The 22,769-nt window shown below is 44.8% G+C and overlaps 1 protein-coding gene across 1 annotated transcript in view; it reads left to right on the top strand.

The window, feature by feature from the left end:
- The window catches only part of TGFB1 (transforming growth factor beta 1), a 156,369-nt gene that overhangs the window by 79,406 nt on the left and 54,194 nt on the right, over positions 1–22,769 (top strand). Inside the window, 1 exon segment of the mRNA XM_086938626.1 lies at positions 21,467–21,648. Within this exon segment, the coding sequence (XP_086794752.1) occupies positions 21,467–21,648 (182 nt within the window).

Here is a 22,769-nt window from a genome sequence, read left to right as displayed (position 1 = left end):
TGTGCAGTTAGTCAGCCTACTTCATCCATTACTTCACTGTTAGTGATGTAATTCTGCCCTTTCACAAAGATCACATCCACACTGAAAATACAGCTGTATTTTTCTTTTTTACTGAGACAGGGCTGTCAGTATCCCCAACAATAACTTTTTGCCAAAACGTTGACTAAACAACACTAACATGGACAAAGCCAAATGACTGGCAGCCAATGCCAAAGCGTTTGTTTTTGCCAGTACTTGTTTTCCTTTGCATTCTTCTACTAGTGGTCAGTGCTCTGTTCATAAAGAGTAGGGGCTGAAAGATTTTCTGTGGTACTCAATGTAGGGGCTACAACACATCAGTGTCACAGGATATGAAAAATGCCTTGTTTGGATTCCAGGTCATGCACATTTCTTTCTCCACCCCACAGTTCCAGTGTCTGTATCACACATTTGCAGGTTCTCTTTGTCTCTGCTTTCTCTGTTTGTTACTGTATTTCGACCTTTATCTTCCTTCTCTGGGTCAAGGCGAGCTGATGACGAATAAGTCCTGCACCCTGAAAATATGCTTCGTGCAAAAATCAAAACAAAAATACCTTGGGCTTCCTTGTCTTGATGAAGACTTTTGAAGTACATTTTCCTATTATTTTGACATATTGTTTGGCATCTTTTATTTAGGTTCAGATATCCCTTTCTAAGAATGCAGGACTTTCACCCACAGTATGTTGCATGCTTCATCATTGAGTCCCCTTCTAGCTGTGGGCTGTGGTCCAACGCGAGCTTTTGTCATGCAAGCAGATACTCTATTTACTGTTTCTCTGTTAGGGTGTGTTTCTCTCCAAGAGCTTTGGTCAAACTAAAATTGTGTATAGAAAGCTGAAAATGTACCTTATTCTTCTTAATACAAGATGAAAATCTAATGATTACTCTTAAGAGATTATTATGACCCTACCTTGCATAAAGAAGCCAATATGTTTCGGACCTTGGTTAAATGCCAGAAAGGGACACGGGCATTCACCAGGTAACAAAAAAGAACTGCCACATCATTAACACTGAGCAAAAGGTGTCCAAAAAAATGTCAAAACAATAAATATTTTACAGTAAATGTCTTAAATAGGACCATAGTGTTCAAGGGACTCCTGCCACGCAACCTGGTGGCTTTTTATGAATCTAGAAATGTCTTATCACTCTCCCTATTTGTAAAATAAACCCCACAAAGTGAGTGGCAGTGATCACCATATACAAACTCTAACATAAGCATTGTAAAGGGTCACCCTCTTAAATAGCCTCATAGGTTACAAGATATATGTAAAAGTGAGTGCTATTCAGCAGGCATAATGCTTGCCTCAGCATTTAGCATCTTAGTGTGAGGTAGCTATGGAAACACAGCCAGTCAATCAATCAATCAATCAGCCAGTCAAGGTGCAGTCTGGGGTGGCAAGTGGAATCAAAGGCTGTTTGGCTTCAACAGGAGTCTGACCAAACACAGAGAGACTTGTGATTCCAGAGGTGGAAAGAGAAAGCACTGATTCAGATACATGCATTGCGGCTAAATTCACAAACCCACACGCCGAGCCCAGATGTTCTCAGCGGAACATATGCCAAACTGTTTACATATTTTATATAGGGCCACAGTGAGGTTTTTAGACCCAGTAGGGTGACGAGAACGATTCATGTCAGTATGCCAACACTTTTCCAGTCTTGGGCTTTGCTTTTACCCGTAAATTGTTTTTAGATGTGTTAGACCATATTTTTCACTAGAATCAAACCAGTATTTTAGCTTCCAAATTGCACTGGTTTGTTAAATTACTGGAAAACTGGTATTCTGTGACATGGAGTCATCCTAGTCTCATAGTCTTTATAGCTATTTTGCACTAGATACCTGGTAAGAAATGAAAACAGCCAAGGTTTGTTGACCCGTGTTGCGTGCTTTAGGAGAAACATCTCAGTTGGTGAGGAGTTATCCAGTTCTGGTTGTATTCTTTACACTCTGTAACTAGTAGCTTTGCTTTTCCTATTTTGACTGAAGGAATACAACCTTTCGAATGACATTTTTTTTTAAAAAAGCACTAAATGAGCCTACACATGCATGACATGGGATGAATTGAGATCCAGCTGTGCGAGCATTTGTGTCTGCCTTGTTTGTAGCTCCTTTACATTTTAGTACTTGTTCTTAGTTTTGTCCCCAAGTTATAGAGACTACACGCAGTACATCATTTTTGCTGGTAGTTGCTGGTGCTGAGAAGCGGTAGGTAGAGACCCGCCAGTCTAGCAGACTTTTTCACCATGTAGGAGAGGGGCGAGACTTAAAGGTGGGGTTTTCTACTTGTCACTACCTATGCAGCCCTTGAGTGGTAGTGGAATGAGCAGGGCATTGTGGAGCAGGTGGGGCTTAGAGCCTATCATAGTATAAGACGCCTCTCTAACAGGCCTTCTAACCTTAAAATAATCTGCAACATGTATCCCACAAGAAAGCTGTGTGGCGTTGGCAAGGAGATGGGAAATTGCGAGTTTGGGTTTAGAAGCCATGCTCCACCTAAATGGCCCCATGTGCCCTCCCTCCTCAGCCCAGCACCCTACTGCCGGAATGAACTTACCCTGAAGGCATATCCCATGTCCTGGTGAGGTTTTAACCCTTTGGCTGCAGGGGTTATTCCCTTGCTGTGCGGGGGGCGCGCACAGCGCCCCGGTGCTCGTGTGCTATGACGAGCTGAGCTCCTCAAGGCCACACCCATTTCCTTAGAACGCTCAGCACAGCAGAGGAATTAGCCCCGCGTGCGAACGTTCTCATGGCCATGACGAGCTGAGCTCGACATGAGCACACGAGCACCTTGGCTCATGACGAGCTCAGCTCGTCATGAGCATGGGAGGGGTTAAATATAGCCCTACTGTGCAAAGCATTCCACCTGAGCTGGAAATCTATTCAATGACAAGGTTTCCAGATCAACGTGTTATAGGGCAACTTGACCGGGTCGCCATGTAATGAGATATGAAGCCTTGTGTCACACAGGTGGCCCAATTGAATTTGCAGGTGTGCTCCTACCCACTTCAGAACACAAAAATGAAGACTTCTGAACCTACCCCCTGTGTTCTAATGTACTTTAAGGGAGCAGAATCTCCAAGACAGAGCTTGAAACCCTCTCTTAAGTAGGGATTTCCAGCTCACCCTGTGCTCACTGCGTGATATTCACCCTTCATCTGGAGACCTTGTCAAGTGTGCCGATATTGGGTGACATACGGTGGCACTGTAGGAGTTGGCAGGTTTACATTCACATTGAGGGCAGATATAAAAAATGGCAACAGTTTGGCACGTTTTCTGCTCAGAACATCTGGGCTCCGTATGTTGTTTTGTGAATTTACCAACGACACGTGTACCTGAATCAATGCAAGTCTTTTTCTTTCCACAAATGGAATCAAGTCTCTCTGTGTTTTGTCAGAACCTTGTTAAAGTCAAACAACCTTAAATTCCCCAGACGCACCTCAGCTGACAGCATTTCCATAGCGTCTCAGACCAAGATGCTGAACTTTGATGCTAGCATAGTAACTGCGTAAAATAGCCCCTCTTACTTGTATCGTGTACCCTTCAAGGCTATTCAATGGAGTAACCCCAGTACACTGCTTGTGGGAGCACCAGCCTTTGTTTTTGGGACCCAGAAGTAATTTTTAGGCCTAGTGTTAGCCAATACCTTTGATTTTAGTAAAAACATATATAAAATATACTTCTAGGGGCTTTATGCCACACCTCTTCATCCATGGGTCTGCTGTTGTATCACTCACATTTTTCTTCCAATCACTACAGCACCAAGCATGGGGCAATAGCTCAGCCATCTTGACCATTGACTAAATTCACTGTCAGTATTGGCATTCTGCTCTTTCATAAGGAGCTCATTTTAACAATAATGTGCTCTTTTCAGTGTCAGGGACTACACTATTGGCTTTTTGAAACCCAAAAATATTTTTGCTTTTAGCCAGATTGTTTTATTTCGGTGAATGGCCAACAGCGTCACCAACAGTAAAGTTTTTAAAAAAACGCGGCAAAACGAAACAAGCCAAAAGACTGTCAGCCAAGCCAGAACTATTGTATTTGTCAATGGCGTTCATTCTTGGAGTCAGAGCAAAAAGAGAGAAACTAACATCGGCCGGATTCTAAGAAAAGGGTTTGGCTTCTGCTTTTATTTTTCTCAAATTTAGCTCTGCAAAACTTGTTAATATGAGTGCTGTTAAAATAATTTATTGCATGTCTGCCTATCTTCGTGCAAGTTGCTGACGCAACACGTGAACTGCTTGTTGATCTTTGAAAACTAAGTATGCCTGTAGGCTTAGGTTTTATAACATTTAGCAGCTCGGAGGTTGTGCTTTTGTCAATCCCTATTGAGTAACAACCTCATGCTTCCAGTTTACTACAAAGGATGTTTAAAGAAAAGTGTGCAGTGGTACATAATCTGGAAAAAAGGCTGTGTGATGTCAGTTGCTGTTCTGAAGTGTTTGCTCATAGTGTGATGTCACTTCTGCTCACCTTTTGATTTTGTGACAAGATGCCATCCTGTTTGTTAGACCCAAAGGCTGGAATGTCAAGTGGTCCTTTACGAGGGTATCCAGATAGCTTCAGCTAGCATCTTGGTGAGTTTGCAAAGTTGCGCCGTATGGGACGAGCGTTTGTGTGTCAGTGATTGAAGACTTTTGCATTCAAAAGTTTCAAGGATTAGCTATCAGTTGCAAGTGTGACGTGAAGAAAATTGATCAAAGGCTCAGTAAACATTCATGACAGTGGATAAAACTTGGGGCGTGCAAAGGTTGCGTAATTTGCTTTTGCATAATTATGTGATTTTTTGGCAAAATTATAGGAAAGGCAAAACTGGCATTTGGTGCTATATTTGAGTACCGAATGTGTCCGTGTGTCCGCTTTGAACAGCAGGATGCATTTTGGGCTAAAAAAATGGTGCTATGATACTGTAGTTCGTTTTGTTCCAGTACGTTTTTAGTAAAATTTTACCGTGAACTGTGCATTTGCAGTAACTTTTTAGTGCAAACAGTACATAATTACATGACCTGAATAAGAGCACAAATTGGGAAATTTTGCATAGAAAGAGTAATGCAAAATTAGTGGTGCATGGGTGGAAAAGAGTGGTGACAAGAAATGGTTTTGCTTGAACATTGTTCAGCTTCCATTCTGTTGTTTGCTCAGTTTTTATTTATTAGAAACTCCCATCTAATTGAAGCACCAGCAAGTCCATCTCTTTGGGAGGTGGTTTTAGCGAATGGACCATCTGCCGCTGAGAAATTTGAAAAAGGCAACTGAACAAGTTGTCTGATGGTGAATGTATTTTTCTTATGAGGCGTATGCTTTGGCAACAAGCACCTATAAGCACTTGGTTGAAATCAGGGTGCTGGATTAACTCTTGGGAAAGAAACCAGAGTCAGCGTTCTGCAAGTTTGAAGTTGCCTACAACAGTGCAAGGTTCTCACTTGAGTAGTTTATGTGGTTAGATTTTTTTTTAAAATAATTTCTTTTCCGTCTTAAGCCTATTTGTATTGACTCCGAATAGTGTTACACCATTTGGACTGACTATAATGATATTTTTGCTAGACATGGAATTAAAGAAATACATAAAAACTGGAGGAAAACATACTTTGCGACAGGGGACGGAGGCTTCAGGGCAGAGGGCGTTGAGATCCAGCTGACTCAGGTATTTGATGCATCTGGAGTGGATGTTAGGGTCACCATAACGTGTTAATTTAGCATTTGAACCCAATATTTCAAATTCTCTTTTAGGAATATAGTCTGGGCAATTGAGTCAACCTACAGCATGGGCTAAAATGATATGGTGACTTTTAGTCACCACAGTTCAATTATAACACTAAAAAAAGAGAAGAAAGACTCTGCCTCTGTGTAAGGTCCATGAGCCTTCCGGCCTCCTTCCGGCTATTTGTGAGGGTACAAGATGACCCATGTCTGCCGACACAGCATTCTGAAGTGTACAAAACTCCAAATCACGAGTTTACTAGACGTCATTGCTCAACCTTAAGACATTTTGAGAGGAATTGGTCAGATTATGGTTTTAATCACATTGGATGTGTAGCATTATGTGCCATTATTGTTCTGTTCTCTAACTAAAACTGTATAAAATTGGATTTGATGCAGATAACAGAGGTAAGTCTATTAATGAATGTTGTGGCTGTCCTCTGTATAGATGTACTTTGTTGCATCCACTTCCGTGTCTGGAGAAATGTTTAGGTGCTGCCTCAAAACTGCTTAAGCTGTCTTGGCTACCATAGGTTTAATAAAAAAAAAAAAAAAAAAACATAATACTATTACATACTTGCAAATCTATGTTGGTAACCTTGAGAGCGATCTCTCCTTGGTAGGAGCTCCTGTGAGGAGCTCCCAGCGCTGGGGATCCCATGTGGGCATTAGCCCTGTTAGCGCCTACCAGTTCGACGGAACGAAAGAAGAAAAGAAGACCGGAACGAAAGAGTACCGGATGGAATAATTGGAATGACATCTGGATGGATATCTGACCCCTGAAACGCCCCGCGCTCGGATCATCGACTCAGACACCTCATCACCGACGCGGGAGCCTGCTGAGACGACACGGCGGAACACCCTGCCGACATCGCGGACCACCCTGCCACCAGCCCGATACCGGATTCAAGGCGGCATAAGAACCTCACATCACAGGGGTAGCTGAAATTCCAGGAGCCTAGTCCCGACAGCTCGACGACTTCGGAGGGCTGGAAGAGGTCCCCCGCTACACAGCGGAGGAGGGCACTGGAGATCGACTGCTGCCTCATCCCTAAACTGCGGCGGAAACTGCAGCTGAAACACCAAGAGCCTGTTCCCGACAGCCTAACTACTTCGGAGGGCTGGAAGAGGTCCCCCGCTACACGGCGGAGGAAGGCACTGGAGAGCGGCTGCATAGGAAGCTAAAAGGACTACACGGCATGCATCGGAGGGCACCCCCGGCAACATAGGAGGGCACCCCCCGAGAGCCTGCTGTACTGGAACAGCCCGCCCGCCCGCTCCACCGCATGGATTCGCAGTCTCTGCGAGCCACAGCGAGCGACGGACTGAGAGCGCCCCCCCACCTTCCGTTCCGCGATGGAGGCTGCTAAAAAGGAGCAGTCCTCCCCCCCCCCCCCGCCCCCCCCCCCATCCCCCCCACGCACCGCAACACCGGAACAAGTCACGGGCTCAGGATTGGGATGCGCCCGTTGGACATGTCACCGCCGAGCAGGGGAGAGGCTGAGGAGAGCCCTGAGAGCCAATTCACAAATATGAGAAGATCGTAAGGGAATGAGGCACATTATGGATTAATGTTGGGCTGCTGAAAGACACTACGGACACACAGAGACTTGAGGTACTTGTTTGTCTCCTTCCCGCCTATTCACTGTTAATCTACCTCCTTGGTTCAAAATGGCTGGAGCCATAAACCTGTAGCAGTAAATCCTCCCACCCTTCCCCGTACCTGTGTCCACGTGGCTCTTCGCTTTGGCTCCCCCACACAGCATTCCTCCCAGATAGCTCGAGCATTGCGGACTCTGATGGAAAGTGAAACTCCTCCCCCTAGGCTGAAAGCAATAACAACAGACAGAGGACTATATCCCCACCTCCCCTGCATGCTTGAAGGAAAAGGGAAACTGCAACAAACAAGGGACTGATGTCTCTACCCCACCTACTTGGCGGACATGTTTGACTGGTCTCTCTCAGTGACGTACTTCCTGGATTAGTCACTCTCTGAACACTCGATAAGAATTTCACATTCTAGATTGATCACAACTACTGAGCACTTGGCTCAGTTACTTATCTACACCATCTTGTGATAGAATGCCTGCCTTTTTTGTATCATTTTTACTTTTAACTATATTCTGATCATGTTTGATGCACGGAATACTACCTCATATGTGAAAGAATGTCTGCCTACTAGTGCAATCCACTCCTAGCTTTACTCTGAATACTCGTAATGCATTGTTATAATTCCCCTCCCCCACAACGTGACCACTCCCAATCCCATCTCCCATCCTAAGCTATTTCATTGCATCTCATATACAGGTTGGCTTTGTAGCCACTTTTTGTATCATTCATACTATGTGTTCTTACTGTATTACCTGTTCTGACTATGCTCCCCCTTGTACTTCCTATGTAAAGCGCTCTGATATCCGCAAGGATCTTGTTCGCGCTATATAAAACTTTCAAAATAAATAAATAAATAAACCTTTGCTTCAGTTAAATAGGTGTCAGGCCTTGGTAGAAACCTGGCATTCTCTATGTTCCTTGAAAGTGTCTTGAGTGTAAGACTTTCCACAATATCTCAATAAGTAGACCAGTTCAGGTCTATAACACCTCTTCCAACAAAGCCGGGCTCACCTACGCATACATCCAGGTTGTTCAAGACTACAAGTAAGTGTGCCCAGACAAGACCACCTTCTGGGAAGAGCTAGAGACACAAAATTGGCCTCATCTTCCCCAGAGGCTGTTTGGGTTGTACATCCTTCTTTACAATTAAATACAGGTGAACTTGCACAATTTTTTGGTGAAATGTCGTTAAATTCCTTAAGAATTTCACAAAATCACAGTTTGAGAGTGGCCTGTATCTCATGTGATTTTTTTTCAGAGTCACACAAACTTTAAGTAAACAAATTCTTGAAGGATACTGGCTGGAGTCTGGTTCTAGTAACACATTTGAAAAAAAAACCTCTTTGCACGTTATTTCCAGGTCACATGCAAAAATTACATGCACTTGCTTGATGTCACATTTCATGTAATTTCATGCATTTCGCATGTCACAGAATTCAGGAATGGCTTGAATTTCGGTCGTAAATGTACCATTTCTTGCAGGCCTTCTTGCACCGCTGAGGCGCCGCACAGCTGACGCCAGCTATCCAGGTGTCAAGGTTGCTAACTGCAGGCTCTGTTTGGCCTTGGCCCAGCGCCTCCACCTCTCTTGGCGCGTGCATTCCTGAAGACGCGGGAAACAAGGGAGCTCCTTCAGCGCCGCGCGCCGCAGGTTGCAACCTGTTGCAGCACCTCAGGCGACGAGGACTCACTTGGCATTCGATGCAAAATATGGCTTTGTGCGTTTGAGTGGTCACGTGCGATTCCATCTGTTTGTGCATAAATTCTCCGCACACCTACCCCTTCCCGCCAGAAACTGACATGAGGTTATTGCGGTTGGAGAGCCACACTGCGCACGTATCTTCATTAATGAATTCATGATGATGATGTCTCTGTTAATTCGTGTACGTGTGAATCGTTGATTGTTCTCTGCATGTGAATAATTATGTCTACTTGTTTTTGAGTAATGCGTTTGTGTTAGTCATTGTGTGTGTGAATGAGCCTGTGTCTGTATGCATTTTGTGTCTGATTTTTTTGTCTATGCGCACGTAAATGTTTGCGTCTGCTTGCACGTAATTTTGTATGCCCTCATGTGATCCTGCCTGCGCCTGTGCCATCTCACAGAATTGTGTGTCAGTGTATACTTGTGTATTCATGATTGTATGTTCATATGTAATCATATTTGGGGAGTGTGCCTCTATGTGCTTGTGAGCACATTCTACTATGTTTCTGCGCGTTCGTTTCCATTTATATGTTCATATGTGGTAGCAGGTCATGGCTCACGTCACATGCATGTGTGTTTAGATGCTTGGGGGCATATTTATAAGGCCATATCGCCACTGGGGCGTCACTGTATATGACGCTTAGGTGGTATAGTGACAGTTTCAATATTTACAAGGTGGCACGAAGCCACTTAGCGTGGCTTAACGCCACCTCAAAAGTATGCCCCTTATCGCTGTAGTCCTCTGCGGCAAAGGGGTGCGTAATGGGTGTTGCTGTGGGCGTTCCACTCCACTACAGAACCCAGTGCTTTTTGATGCTGCCCCAGATTTACAAGGAGGTGTAAAACTGTGGCAGCGCCAAAAGCTAACGCCATGCAATAGCTGGCATTAGAATGGCGCACAAGGAGAAATACTTTTATTTCTCCTAGTTTTTGCATTTTCTAGGAGTGTTTCTTTCTAAAGCACACATAAAAAGAGCGAAAAGCCATTATGGATTGTTTATGTGCCGGTAGGGACACCTTCCTGAACATAAACAATAATTTCCTGCAACGCAGGCACCCTTGCTCTATGGGACATGGGTGTTTGCGTTGGCGCTAGGCAGCTAATTTCAGTGCTATGGAAAACACAGGGGCGCTCCGTATTGTAGTAAATACGGTGCATCCCTGCGTTTTGAAGAGGTCGGAGTGTGGCGCTGCCAGATTTGGCACAGCTCCGCACTCCAAAATTTTCTAGCATTGGTGTCTTCGTTTTCAAATGTGTGGTAGAGTTTCTGGCTATGCGAGTGAAAGCACACTCAATAATATGCTTGTGTCCGCATAAATACATATGCGTGTGTCTATAGTTAGATGATGATCGAGATATTTTTCTTTGTACATGCTCTGGCATGTCTTCATTTTTATGTGTACATCTTCATTAATGTTTTTGTCTGAGCCTGCAAATATACCTATATTGTCCGTGTGCACATAAGCCTTTACGTCTGGGCATCTGCTGGGAACATTTGTGCATCTGTCTTGTGACCGAATGTATTTAGTTTATCTGAATGTGTTTGTGTGTGTTGCTCTGTAACTTTGGGTACACTTGACATTTTCTCTTTTACTTCTGTGTAACTGCCGCTTTCTCCGAATGCTTTTGTGCACGTGACTGCGTCCAAACGGGCATGTGCCCATGAAACTGAATCAGAGTATGTGTATACAAAGTATCTGTTTGCACACTGGCAGAAACGTGTCTCATGTTACATTCGTGGTTTGTGTGCGCTTGCATCTGTGTCACTGTGTGCTCAGATGATTGTATCTCTACTAGCCATCCCTATCTCGATCACTCCCATTTTCACAACATTTACCTATCATATTTCAATCTGCTAGACAGCTGCGTTCTATTTCTCTCCACACCTTTCTACAACCCTCCATCTGCATATCTCACACAGGACCGTCCTGCTCCTCGCAGAAGCGGCCGCTCCCCTCACCTCCTCCTCCTGCTGGTATCACTGGTATTGTGCAGCGCTCGAGAACGGTGCTCATTTGGACTCCTGGCGCTTTAATTTCAATTGATTCTGCCCAGCGCTCGTGTCCTGTGCTAAGTTGGACTCCAGGCGCTATTCTTATTAGTGACTGTGCAGCGCTCGTGACCTGTGCGCTTTAGTGCCTCTGCAAGTGCTTAAATTAATTATTTCACGCAGCGCTCAATAACGCTACTTGCCTCGCATTTGTTTATGCTAGCGCTTTGATTGTTGCACCTCGAGATTGTTGTTGGAGCTTTGTTGATCTATCTGTTTACTGTGCAGCCATTTTGTAAGGACCCCTTGCAGACCCTCCCTGCACCTAGACCCCGCCTCCCAGCTGACCCTCCCACGCTCCGCCCCCTCCACCATCCATTTATGGCCAATGCCCCCACGCGCAGCGTCCACGCGCTACGGACACGCCGAAGGTGCGCCAAAGGTAAGCCCGTCTACGCCCGTCCGCGCCTGGACCGCGCCCAGCGCCATACCCCCTGCCCCTCGCCCTGCCCAGCCCCCCCACGTTACCTACGATGTCGCCACCCTCCTAGCCCTTAACCCCGGCCGCGCCCCCACCTGCGTCCAAGCCGCTCCTGGACGCACCCATGGACCGTTCTCCTGCTTCTCCTGCAAATTTAGCGGCACCGACAACATCTCCGCTACGACCACACCACAGATTCCCGACCCCAACCACCTAGAATGCATCCTTCTCAACACCCGCTCGGTCCACAGGCACGCCATTGACCTTTGGAACCTACTAGACACCATCTCTCCTGACGTCGCCTTCCTAACGGAAACATGGATGAACGCTTCCTCCGCCCCTGACATCGCCATCGCTATCCCTGATGACTATAAGATCACACGCAAGGACCGCACCGACCATACAGGAGGTGGAATCGCTATCGTCCATAAGAAAACAATCCGCATCTCAACCAACTCTGATGCCAACCTCGCCAACTCCGAACACCTTCACTTCCAGATCCACATCGACCCCAAGACCACACTCAGAGGCACCCTCCTCTACAGACCACCAGGGCCACGCGCAAAATTCAGTGAAGACATCACGGACTTCATCACCCCACACGCGCTCCCCTCCAAAGACTACATCCTTCTGGGAGACCTCAACTTCCACCTTGAAAAGAGCAACGACCGCAACACCGCCACCCTCTTAGACAACCTCGCCAACCTCGAACTTAAACAACTGGTCACTTCCCCCACCCACATCGCAGGTCACACTCTCGACCCCATCTTCACCTCCAGCAACCATGTCTCCTTCAGCCACACTACAGATCTCCTCTGGACTGACCACAGCTGCGTTCACTTCACCTACAACAAGCCGAAACCCATCATCCACCTCCAACCAACTCTACAAAGAAACTGGAACAAAATCACCACAGAGCAGATCTCCACATCACTCCTTCAAACCTCCCCAGCCCCCTCTTCTAACGCCAACGAAGCCGCCTCCAACCTCACCCTTTGGTTATCCAACACCGCCGACACCTTAGCACCACTGAAAAAACGTCAACACAAACTTGGCATCAAAAAGGCTTCATGGTTCAACGACGACCTCAAGAAATCCAAGAAACTGTGCCGCTCCCTTGAAAAGGCCTGGAAAAAAGACACATCCACCAGCAACAAGGACGCCTTCAAAAGCGCCATCCGTACTCACCACCAACTGATCCGAAAAGCCAAGAAATCAACATTCAAAGATCGACTTGACAACAACGCCCACAACAGCAAGGAACTTTTCAACATCGTCAAGGAATTTTCCAACCCCTCGGCCAACTCCAACGACATCACCCCCTCTCAAACCCTCTGCGATTCCCTAGCCTCTTTTTTCCACAACAAGATTGCTGACATCCACAACAGCTTTGACAACCAACCCGGAAGCCAACCCACCCTACCATCAGCTGACCATCTTCCCCCCATCAACACCCTTAACGCCTGGAACCCAATCTCCACTGAGGACACCATCCGCCTGATGAATTCCATCCACTCTGGATCCCCCACAGACCCATGCCCCCACCACATCTTCAACAAAGCAGACTCCGTCATAGCTCCGCACCTCCGAGACGTCATCAACTGCTCCTTCAACTCCGCTACCTTCCCAGAAGATTGGAAACACGCTGAACTCACCGCCCTTCTGAAAAAACCAACAGCAGACCCCACCGAACTCAAAAACTACCGCCCCATCTCGCTTCTTCCATTCCCGGCCAAAGTCATCGAGAAGGCTGTCAACAACCAGCTCTCCGCCTTCCTCGAAGCCAACAAATCACTCGACCCCTCACAATCTGGCTTCCGAGCCAAACACAGCACTGAGACCGCCCTCATCGCAGCAACAGACGACATTCGAACTCTTCTGGACAATGGAGACACAGTCGCCCTCATCCTCCTCGACCTCTCTGCAGCCTTCGACACAGTCTGCCACAGCACCCTTTTACAACGCCTCAGAAACATCGGAATCCAAGGAAAGGCTCTGGAATGGATCACCTCGTTCCTCACCGGAAGAACCCAGAGAGTCCGCCTCCCACCATTCAAGTCCGAGGCCTCTGAAATCATCTGCGGCGTACCACAAGGATCCTCTCTCAGTCCCACCCTCTTCAACGTATACATGAGCCCCCTCGCGGCCATCGCCCGCCAACACAACCTCAACATCATCTCTTACGCGGATGACACTCAACTGATCCTATCTCTCACCAAGGACCCCAGCACCGCTAAAACTAACCTACACGAAGGAATGAAAGAAGTCGCCGAATGGATGAAACAAAGCCGTCTGAAACTGAATTCAGACAAAACAGAAGTCCTCATCTTAGGTAAATCCCCCTCTGCATGGGACGACTCTTGGTGGCCGGAAGCCCTTGGAAAAGCACCCATCCCGACAGACCACGCACGGAACCTAGGCGTCATCCTGGATTCTTCACTCTCAATGAACAGACAAGTCAGCGCCGTATCCTCTTCCTGCTTCAACATTCTTCGCATGCTCAGAAAAACATTTCGCTGGATCCCCTCCGAAACAAGGAAAACAGTCACCCACGCTCTAGTCACGAGCCGACTGGACTACGGAAACACCCACTACGCAGGTACCACCGCTAAACTCCAGAAGAAACTACAACGAATCCAAAACGCCTCAGCCAGGCTCATATTAGACATCCCACGCAACGAACACATCTCTGGTCACCTTAAAGACCTCCACTGGTTACCCGTCAATAAGAGGATCACCTTCCGACTGCTTACCCACGCACACAAATCACTCTACGACATCGGTCCTGATTGCCTCAACTCTCGACTGTCCTTCTACACCCCCTCCCGCCAACTTTGCTCTTCCAGCCAAGCCTTCGCCACTGTACCTCGCATCAACAAGTCCACCATGGGAGGCAGATCCTTCTCATACCTTGCTGCCAAAACATGGAACTCACTCCCCTCTTACCTCCGCCTCACCCAGAATCACCTAGCGTTCAGAAAGCAGCTTAAAACGTGGATTTTTGACAAATAATCCACCTCCCCTCCCTAAGCGCCTTGAAACCCTCTGGGTATGTAGTGCGCTATATAAATGTTATGACTTGACTTGACATCATCAGTTTCTCTTCAACACTTCCTTTTTACTCTTTTATTTCGCACCTACTACTTCTTTGTATCCCCCCTTCTCCGTGTCCTATTTTCCTCTCTCACGCGCACACTGGTCCTTACCCTATCCCTTTGGAGCAGCAGGAAACTCCATTTGTATTAGTATGCCTACTTTTAAGCACACTAGATAAACAGTGATTCAACTGTGAGAGTATATTTAAGAAATCGGTAATTATTCGGCCCTGAGCTTTTGTCCCAGCTGCAAAACGATTTTTAGGTCGGGTCTTCGAGATCGCTTTAGCTATCTAACCAGATTTGTGTTTTTCTCAAATTAATTCTTATGCAATATATATACACAAAGGGGCTTTTGGGCAGTGGGCCTCATCTGTTGGTCTGTTAAACTGCCATTCACATTTTGCTTTCAGCCATTACAGCATACACCCTCATGCAGTGCATCAGCCCACTTTACCCACTGGCTCACTTCACTATGGGCGGCTTAAAAAAGCGTTTGCACATTGTTCACGCACAGTAAAAAACTAAAAAAACAAATACTTTATTTTCAGTTTCAAACCTATTTAAAATTGTCGTGTTTTTGACTAAATGTTGAATGCCAGGCTTACATTTTGCTTGCACTACTTTTTGTTAAGTCTATTATAAAGTGTATAGGGGTCATTGTAACCCTTTAACCCTTTCTATGCTGATGACGGAACTGCTCTGTCATCAGCTGCGGTGGCGCTGTGCTGATGACGGAGCGGTTCCGTCATGGCCCTGCCTCCGCGCTTGTGCGGCACTGATTTTGCGCCTGCGCGGCGCGTTCTATTGAGCGGGCGGGGCCATGACGGAACCGCTCCGTCATGAGCACAGCCCAACCGCGGCTGATGACGGAGCGGTTCCGGCATCAGCATGCGGCCGCCGAGCGGCCGCCCCGCCCACTTAGCGCTGCGGCGGAATAGCCGCCGCAGCGATATGGTTAACTGCCTGCAGTTTCATTCCTTGGTTAGTTGGTGAGTTATTCCTCTCTCCTCAAAGAATTTTAAACAAGCATTTGCAATGCAATAGGTCTTGCATTTGCGAGAGTTTAAGCTATTGGCATTGCAAATGACAATTCCTTTTATTGATCTGTTTTGATAATTAGCACATAAATAAAAGGCCTTGCCATTTACAATGGCAACAGCTCAAACTCTTGTAAAGGGGAGACCTATTTCACTGCAAAGAAGCGGCCGCCATTGTCCCGCACTGCTTGTAAAGTAAAAGCCTAATGACGTGCTGAATGTTGCAGGAAAGCATGTTGTGCCTACAGTAGGAGAAACGCATTAAAGAAAATAGTGCTTACAGATTAAATAAGACATACCGTGTAACAACAGAAGTAAAAGGGCCAGTCCTCATTGGAGGTTACAAATGAAGACAAGGCGGTCCTAAGGAGGGACTAACAAGTCTGGCATGTATTGTTTTTTATTTTTTTGTTTTGGACATATGCTTACAGTAAAATATAAATAATTAACCAAGGCACTTGCTTGCCCAGGCCACACCTATTGGCTTTGCTAATGCTTGTTCCAGAATGCTGGAGCGTTAGCTTTATTAGTTGAACCTTCATATTTTAAAGAAAGAGTTTGTGAGTTATAATTCCGACTCTGCCTTCCAACTTCCCACATATAAATTACTGTAAAATAGGGAGCAGCTAACATCTGTTATTTACAGTGCCGGAAGAGCTAAATAAAAATACACCCTGTGAAGGGCAGATACATCATTGCTGCTTTTGTTAAGTATCTGAGCTTTGGCCAGAGTCTGTTGCAGCAGGGCGGATGAAGAAGAATGGCTGGTGAGTGAGAGACCCGACATGGCAAGTTTTATCCACCCACCAAATGTTCTCTCTCTCTCCCACCCCCTCTCCTTCCTCAGCTCTAAACAAAGCATTATCTATTTCTTTGAAAAGACAGTATTGCATTGGATGTAAAAAAAGTCCTTCACACACTTTCACATGCACAGATACTTACAATTGGCATGTGTGTGACCATTTAGTCAGAGAGGCCAAGGATTGGATGGGCAGGTGGTGTGTGCACCTTTATGACCCACCACGAGGCACTGTGAGGAGCTCCAACTGACTTCAGCCTCAACCTCAGAACTGTCAGTTGTGCCCTGTCATTAGCACCCACTCACAACCTGAACTCACTTAGAAACCTAGCAGTGACTTAGTCCACAGTATGCACTACACAAGAGTCATATGTTGCATGAAAAAAACACAGAAACAATAGCTGTCCAAACCAAATTTTCTTAGGAAGTGAAATATGTGAAAGCGAAGTAGGGAATGCATCGCTCAAATAAATTACCTTAAAGTTTTTTCCAGTTGATGAAAAGTTGATCAGTGTTTTACCCCGAAAGTTATGGACATGAATAGAAGGCCCGTTTTGAAGCCAGTTTTTAATTACTGCTGGCTCTGAGACCAAACAGGACCACCCCACTTAAAGCCCTGCTCCTCTCCAATACTTTGAGGAGCATCCTGTGGCCCAAACTCTGCCCGCTGGAAAGATAGCTCTCAATCAGGGGTTTATATAGCGTGCTACACACCTGTGAGGGCCTCAAAGTGCTAATGCCTAAAACATTGTTGTATGTCCATCGCCTGCTGCAGAAGTGTTTGTAATCTGCAGGCCGACACTGTGCTTTCTGTGAGTTGATGTACACCGCTGCGCGTCAGAAGTCACTATTTATATGGTATCAGTGGCGTAACATTAGCCACACCCCTCCGCAGTGCGGGGGTGGGGGGCCCAGCTCCAGGGTGCCCCCTCCAGCACTGTGCATCGGGGGTCAGGGCCTTGGCCTGAGAGCTCCTCAGCGGGCGCGAAGCGTGGTGGGCCCCCTCCATGTACTTTGCAGTGGGACCCCCTCAAATTTCGTTACGCAGCTGTATAATACTGCACTTAGGTAAGAGAAACACCTCTAAAGTACTTTGAAGCTCGATCGTGTATAATACGAACATTTGTTTGGAGTGGTCAATAATACATGTAAGTTAATCGAATAAGCATTGATCAACTCAATTAAAAGGAAAAGTGATATTTAATAATAACTTGCTTTTTATATAGGGTCAAATACGAGACTCCTACCATTTCTAAGCACTGTAAATAACAGATGTTAGTATTACCCAATTTACTTACTTTGGATGGATAGAATACGGGTCTGCACAGCCAACATTTAAACTCATGACCTCCTGAACACTGCACTTATCAGCAACGAGTGTTCAGCTAATCAGCTGTCCTGTCGGTACTTTTATGGAATTTAGTAAAATCCATACAGTATAACATAAAATCCCATTAGAGCCTGCAGATGTGGTATAATGAATTCTAAACAGATACCCTCAGTAACAGGCAAAAGCAGGATGTCGGAGTTGAATGGTGGAGTGACCCAAATTTGATGTAACACCAGCTCCCAAATGTGTATTAAATATGGTTGTATGACGGACCCATGCATGCAGTGACCAAACATGCCTTTACCACACTGTCTATACTATGCATGCGTAATTGCCAAGCATGCATTTGCTATGAATATTTTGACAATGCATATGCCTTTACTACGAATGTCTTTACCACCAACATTTTGTTGTAAAGGCATATGAGTTGCCAAAATTTAATTGGTTAAGTATATTACAAAACGTGCTATTCCCAGTGGGCGTGTAAATCGTTAAGTAGATCATAGAAAATCACTTACTGTGAAAGCTGATTGTCGTCCTGCCTTAAACTGCGCGTACACTCGGTGACTGTGATTTGCCCAACAGTAACCAATGGGTGTCCTACAACACACTCACAGGAGCCAATATCTAAAAACCAGGAAACAGCTGCAAATGCTAAACGCTACGTCACCAAGAGGGTACAAATACAGTCAACCAATTCCTAGGACATTCCAACGCTGTAGTAGAGGTATGACTTTTTTAAACACATGGTGCGTACATGTGAGAGCGCCGGTCCAAGTTCCACTTCTCCCCTACACATTCCCGCAGCCGCATCGCAATGTCATTACTGAAGAAATGGCAACTCCTTTATGGTTAAAACAAACACATGCCCTGAGCCCTAAATTTCAGGAACCCTATCCCACACCAACCCTAAGCCATAAAAACCCACCCAAAACCCTTAAACTATCTCGAAACCGTATCAACTAACCCTAAAAACAAATCCTAAACCCTAAACACTAACTCAAAGCCATTATAACTTTCAGTTCTTCGCACAACCATTTAAAAATCAGAGCGCAAGCATTAACCCACATATACCTTTATCCTTCATTCCTTTAAAACAACATTCGTGGTAGAGTCATGCATGCCAAAAGCATGCGTGGTAAAGGCATATGGGTGGTAATTTGGCTTTGTGGTAACGGTTGTGCGTGGTTATGACCTCGTTGTAATGGCTGTTTCCCATTAAATATTTGCAACTAAAATGAAGCTGATACTCAGGGAAAACATTTAAGTTTGAATGTATGGAAGGCTCTGGTGTCAACCATAAGGCTTGGCAAAGTTAGAAAGCACCTTGTTGACTGCTCCACCACAAGCGCTTGGTTGAGCCAGAAAGCGCCTCGTCGGCTAATGAATGGGGTGCTCCAAAGTATAATGGAGCCCTGAGGTGGGGCTGTTCTCTAATCAGAATAAGCCCCCTGCACAAATGCTACCTGTAAAAATGGCACATTTTCAAGCAATATGTTATTGGTGAATTTTACAGAAATTCTAAAATAAGACCAATAATACAAATACAGTTATAACTCAAAAACATTACAGCTGACACTAAACAACTTAAATCCACGTCTTTGGCACATAATGAAAAGACATATATCAAAATGAATGAGGAATAATATATTATGCTACAAGTTCAATTAAAACAGTAGTGCACAGATGCGTTCATTGACCTCTAGAAGCTTTGGTCATATCCTTGGAGGTTCTTGTTTAGTTTTTCAAGCTGTACATGAGGCTCTTTCTAATTGGTTTGAGTAAATTTGCTCAGAACAGTTCTTCTATTTCTACTTAACCTTGAGACTTCTACAATCACAGTTCCGATTTTTTTTATTTTATACAAATATTAGTACATTGTTAGGGGCAGAGGATGTGCATTAAGATACATATTAGAGCATGGAAACGATTACATTTGTGTTGCAGAACACACCATTATTCAAAACAGAGCAACCTCACTGCGATCTCCTCGCAGAATGAAAATACCACACTCATTTTATGAATAAATGGCCACTCCCTGTCCCTTCACAACACAACCTATCCTGGGCTGGCCTTGCAGTCATGTCCTCCAATCACCTTTAACACTTTTGGACATCAGGGTCTAAGCTTACCCTTTGTGGGTTCACAGTGACCCATGAAGCTACGTCAAACCAACCAGCGGCCGGGGAACCATAACTTTAATTTGAACTGTCTGCTCCTAACTAAATCCCTCTGTATCAATTGTTTTTGAGCCTTCTAAATACAAAAAACATATAACCAGGCCTTTCGCATTGTTCCTTTAATTTAATAAAGCGCTAACATAATCCCTACACATATCATTTTAGAATAATGTAATTATTTGATCGCAACTTTGTTTTCTTAATTTGAAATTAGCAGTCAGAGCTCATCAACAGATATACATATTTTTGCAAGAGACTGCTTTACCGGTTATCCAACACGTTTTGCAACTTCCTAAATGGTAAATTGTCACTTCTTAATGACATTGCCCTCCTCAAAGTGACTTGGCAATCAGATCGTGTATGGTATTCAGTCTACAATGTTTGTGAAGTTATCTGTTAACCCAAAGTTTCGAAGTTAGAAGTGGTTAAGACCCGTTTGATTTTAAGAAGTACACACTGAGGACCCAGTGTCTTGGTTACAACACTGGTATGGTAGCTATGACTCTGGAATGGCCTCCATGCTATTGGCAATACCACTAATATTAGAATACAATTGTATTCCTCACTTCCCCTTTGGCTGGTTTCTGTAGAATTATAGGTATGTCCTTGGATACCAATACATGCAATGTATCTAAGATCCATTAATATCTCTTCTCAGACTGTGCATGGCCCTAGCGCATGTCCTGGGAGGCTATGAATCCGTGCCTGATCTTCTGAATATCTAAATTAAAGTAATTTACATTGTAAATGGCTATTCTGAAAATTTGGCACAGATCCAGCATTCCTGGCCTACTTAAGACTGCCACAACATATTTGCAAAAAAAATAAATGTTTGCACAAGATAAACAGAAACATTGCCTGACTTTTTTTTATCCCCAGAAACACTTCCCCATTACTGGGACATCTCGTGTAAATTTATGGGATAGGGGCTGTCATAACCCGTGAACTGGCACCAGGAAACCTTATCTATTGTGTTGCCCAAATAGGATAATACTTGACAAATTTGGTTTTCTCCATCAGTCTCAATTCCCTTCCTAGCAAAAACTGGAATAAGGAACTTGGGTGAAACAAGACACAAAAAAATGAACATTTAGTTTGAAAAACAGATTAGCGGAAACAAGCCTTAATCCACCTTTTCATAATTAGAAAAATTATACGCTATTTTTCTCCAGTTCACTTTGACTAATTGTACATTTTTATATTCCTGTTTAGGCTTCCAAAGTCTGGAAGTATTTTAAGTTGCAATTGAGTAAAAAATGGTGCTATAACCAGACTTGGTAAGGTGTTTGGTGCCTAAAATGATTGTCTTGGGCTCTGATCCACTTTTACCTTACTTTTCATTGTTCTCTGATGTGTTTGTTACTCTAAAAGTCCCATCTCAAGCCAGACATGAACATTGGCAGTCTTATTATTTACAATGATAACGTTATTATGTACTATAGGGAACCTTATGTTAGGTTGTTCTTTACTTATGTGGGTGTTTTCCTGTGACCTAAACTGTACTCTTCTATTTTCCAGGAGCTCCGATCCCTTCAGCCTGTGACCGACGCGAAGGTGATGTGGTGATCATATTCAATGCGTCCAAACTGCGCGAGAGCGTAACCAGCGAGACCTTGCTGTACCGCGCGGAGCTTCGGATGCTACAGCTAAGCTCGAACAACGCAGAAAGGAGTGTTGAGCAGCGGGTTGAGTTGTATCAGGTGATTGACAATACAAGTGTCCACTTCTGGACATCACTGCATGAGGCCATAACTAGTCACTTTAAGTGTCTGGGAGAATGTATCACTGTGCAGCATCCCTGCCAGGCCAAAAGTCATGCACATTGACCGCTTGTGAGTTATTCTGGCTGGACACAACATTCACTTGCTGCAGGGTGTGCATGGGTTTCAAATCATGCTCCTATATGTGTGTTACTCTGTCTTTGGCACTCTGTATAATTACTCATTCACCATTACTGGCTGATTCTAGGTTCCAAGCTTACCTCCATTTACAGAGCACAAAACATTATAAAGAAAACCAGCAACATAATACACAATCTGCCAACGGCAGTAAAAAAGGATCTGTGCCCAATCAATTTTTATAGATATCATTGTACTGTTTGCAAAAATCAGCTACCTGATCAAAAACACTGATCTGCTATATTTCCAAACATACATTCTGGATGGATGGCGTATATGCAAATAATTTTTGGCACACAGACAACCCTCTCCAGGGTTCTTCCTACACTTCAGGAGTGGCCCATGCAGGTATTAGTGGACGGGGAGGGAGTTGACAAAATAAAACCACTTACCTTGCGTTTGTTTCATTGCCACATACGCTGCGTTGGCTGCATCACCAACTCGGCGATGTGGCGAGCACAAGGTAAGCGATTTTCTTTTTTAAAATGTCATTTTCCCTCGTTGTTGTCTGTCGACTCCCTCCCCACCCCACCCCTCCGCTCTTACCTGCACGGGCCACTACTGCTGCACAATCTAGGAGTTGGATGTGAGAAAAGCTACTTTGGCTCTTTATGAGATAGTCAACAAATATTTGTATGCATGTGGTATTTCCATAGTAAGAACCTAGACAAAAAGCATTGGAGCGCTGTACAGGGACAAAGACAAGAATACAGTCAATGAGTGTGTGGAGAGGTAGCTTATTTGTAGACAGTTTATGCATTGTTATATAGTGTTCTTTAAAGAGGTGTGTCTTCAACTCTTTCCTAAATTGGCGCAGCATTGGGGCGGTCCTGATGGATACGGGTACATTGTTCAAACAAATATGATGACCTAAACTCACATTATTGTCGTCAAATAAGACGATCTGTTTAATGGCCATACTT

This window comes from Lissotriton vulgaris, chromosome 9, assembly GCF_964263255.1.
Source record: "Lissotriton vulgaris chromosome 9, aLisVul1.2, whole genome shotgun sequence".
Lineage (NCBI taxonomy): Eukaryota > Metazoa > Chordata > Amphibia > Caudata > Salamandridae > Lissotriton > Lissotriton vulgaris.
This window is presented reverse-complemented; position numbering and strand designations above follow the sequence as displayed.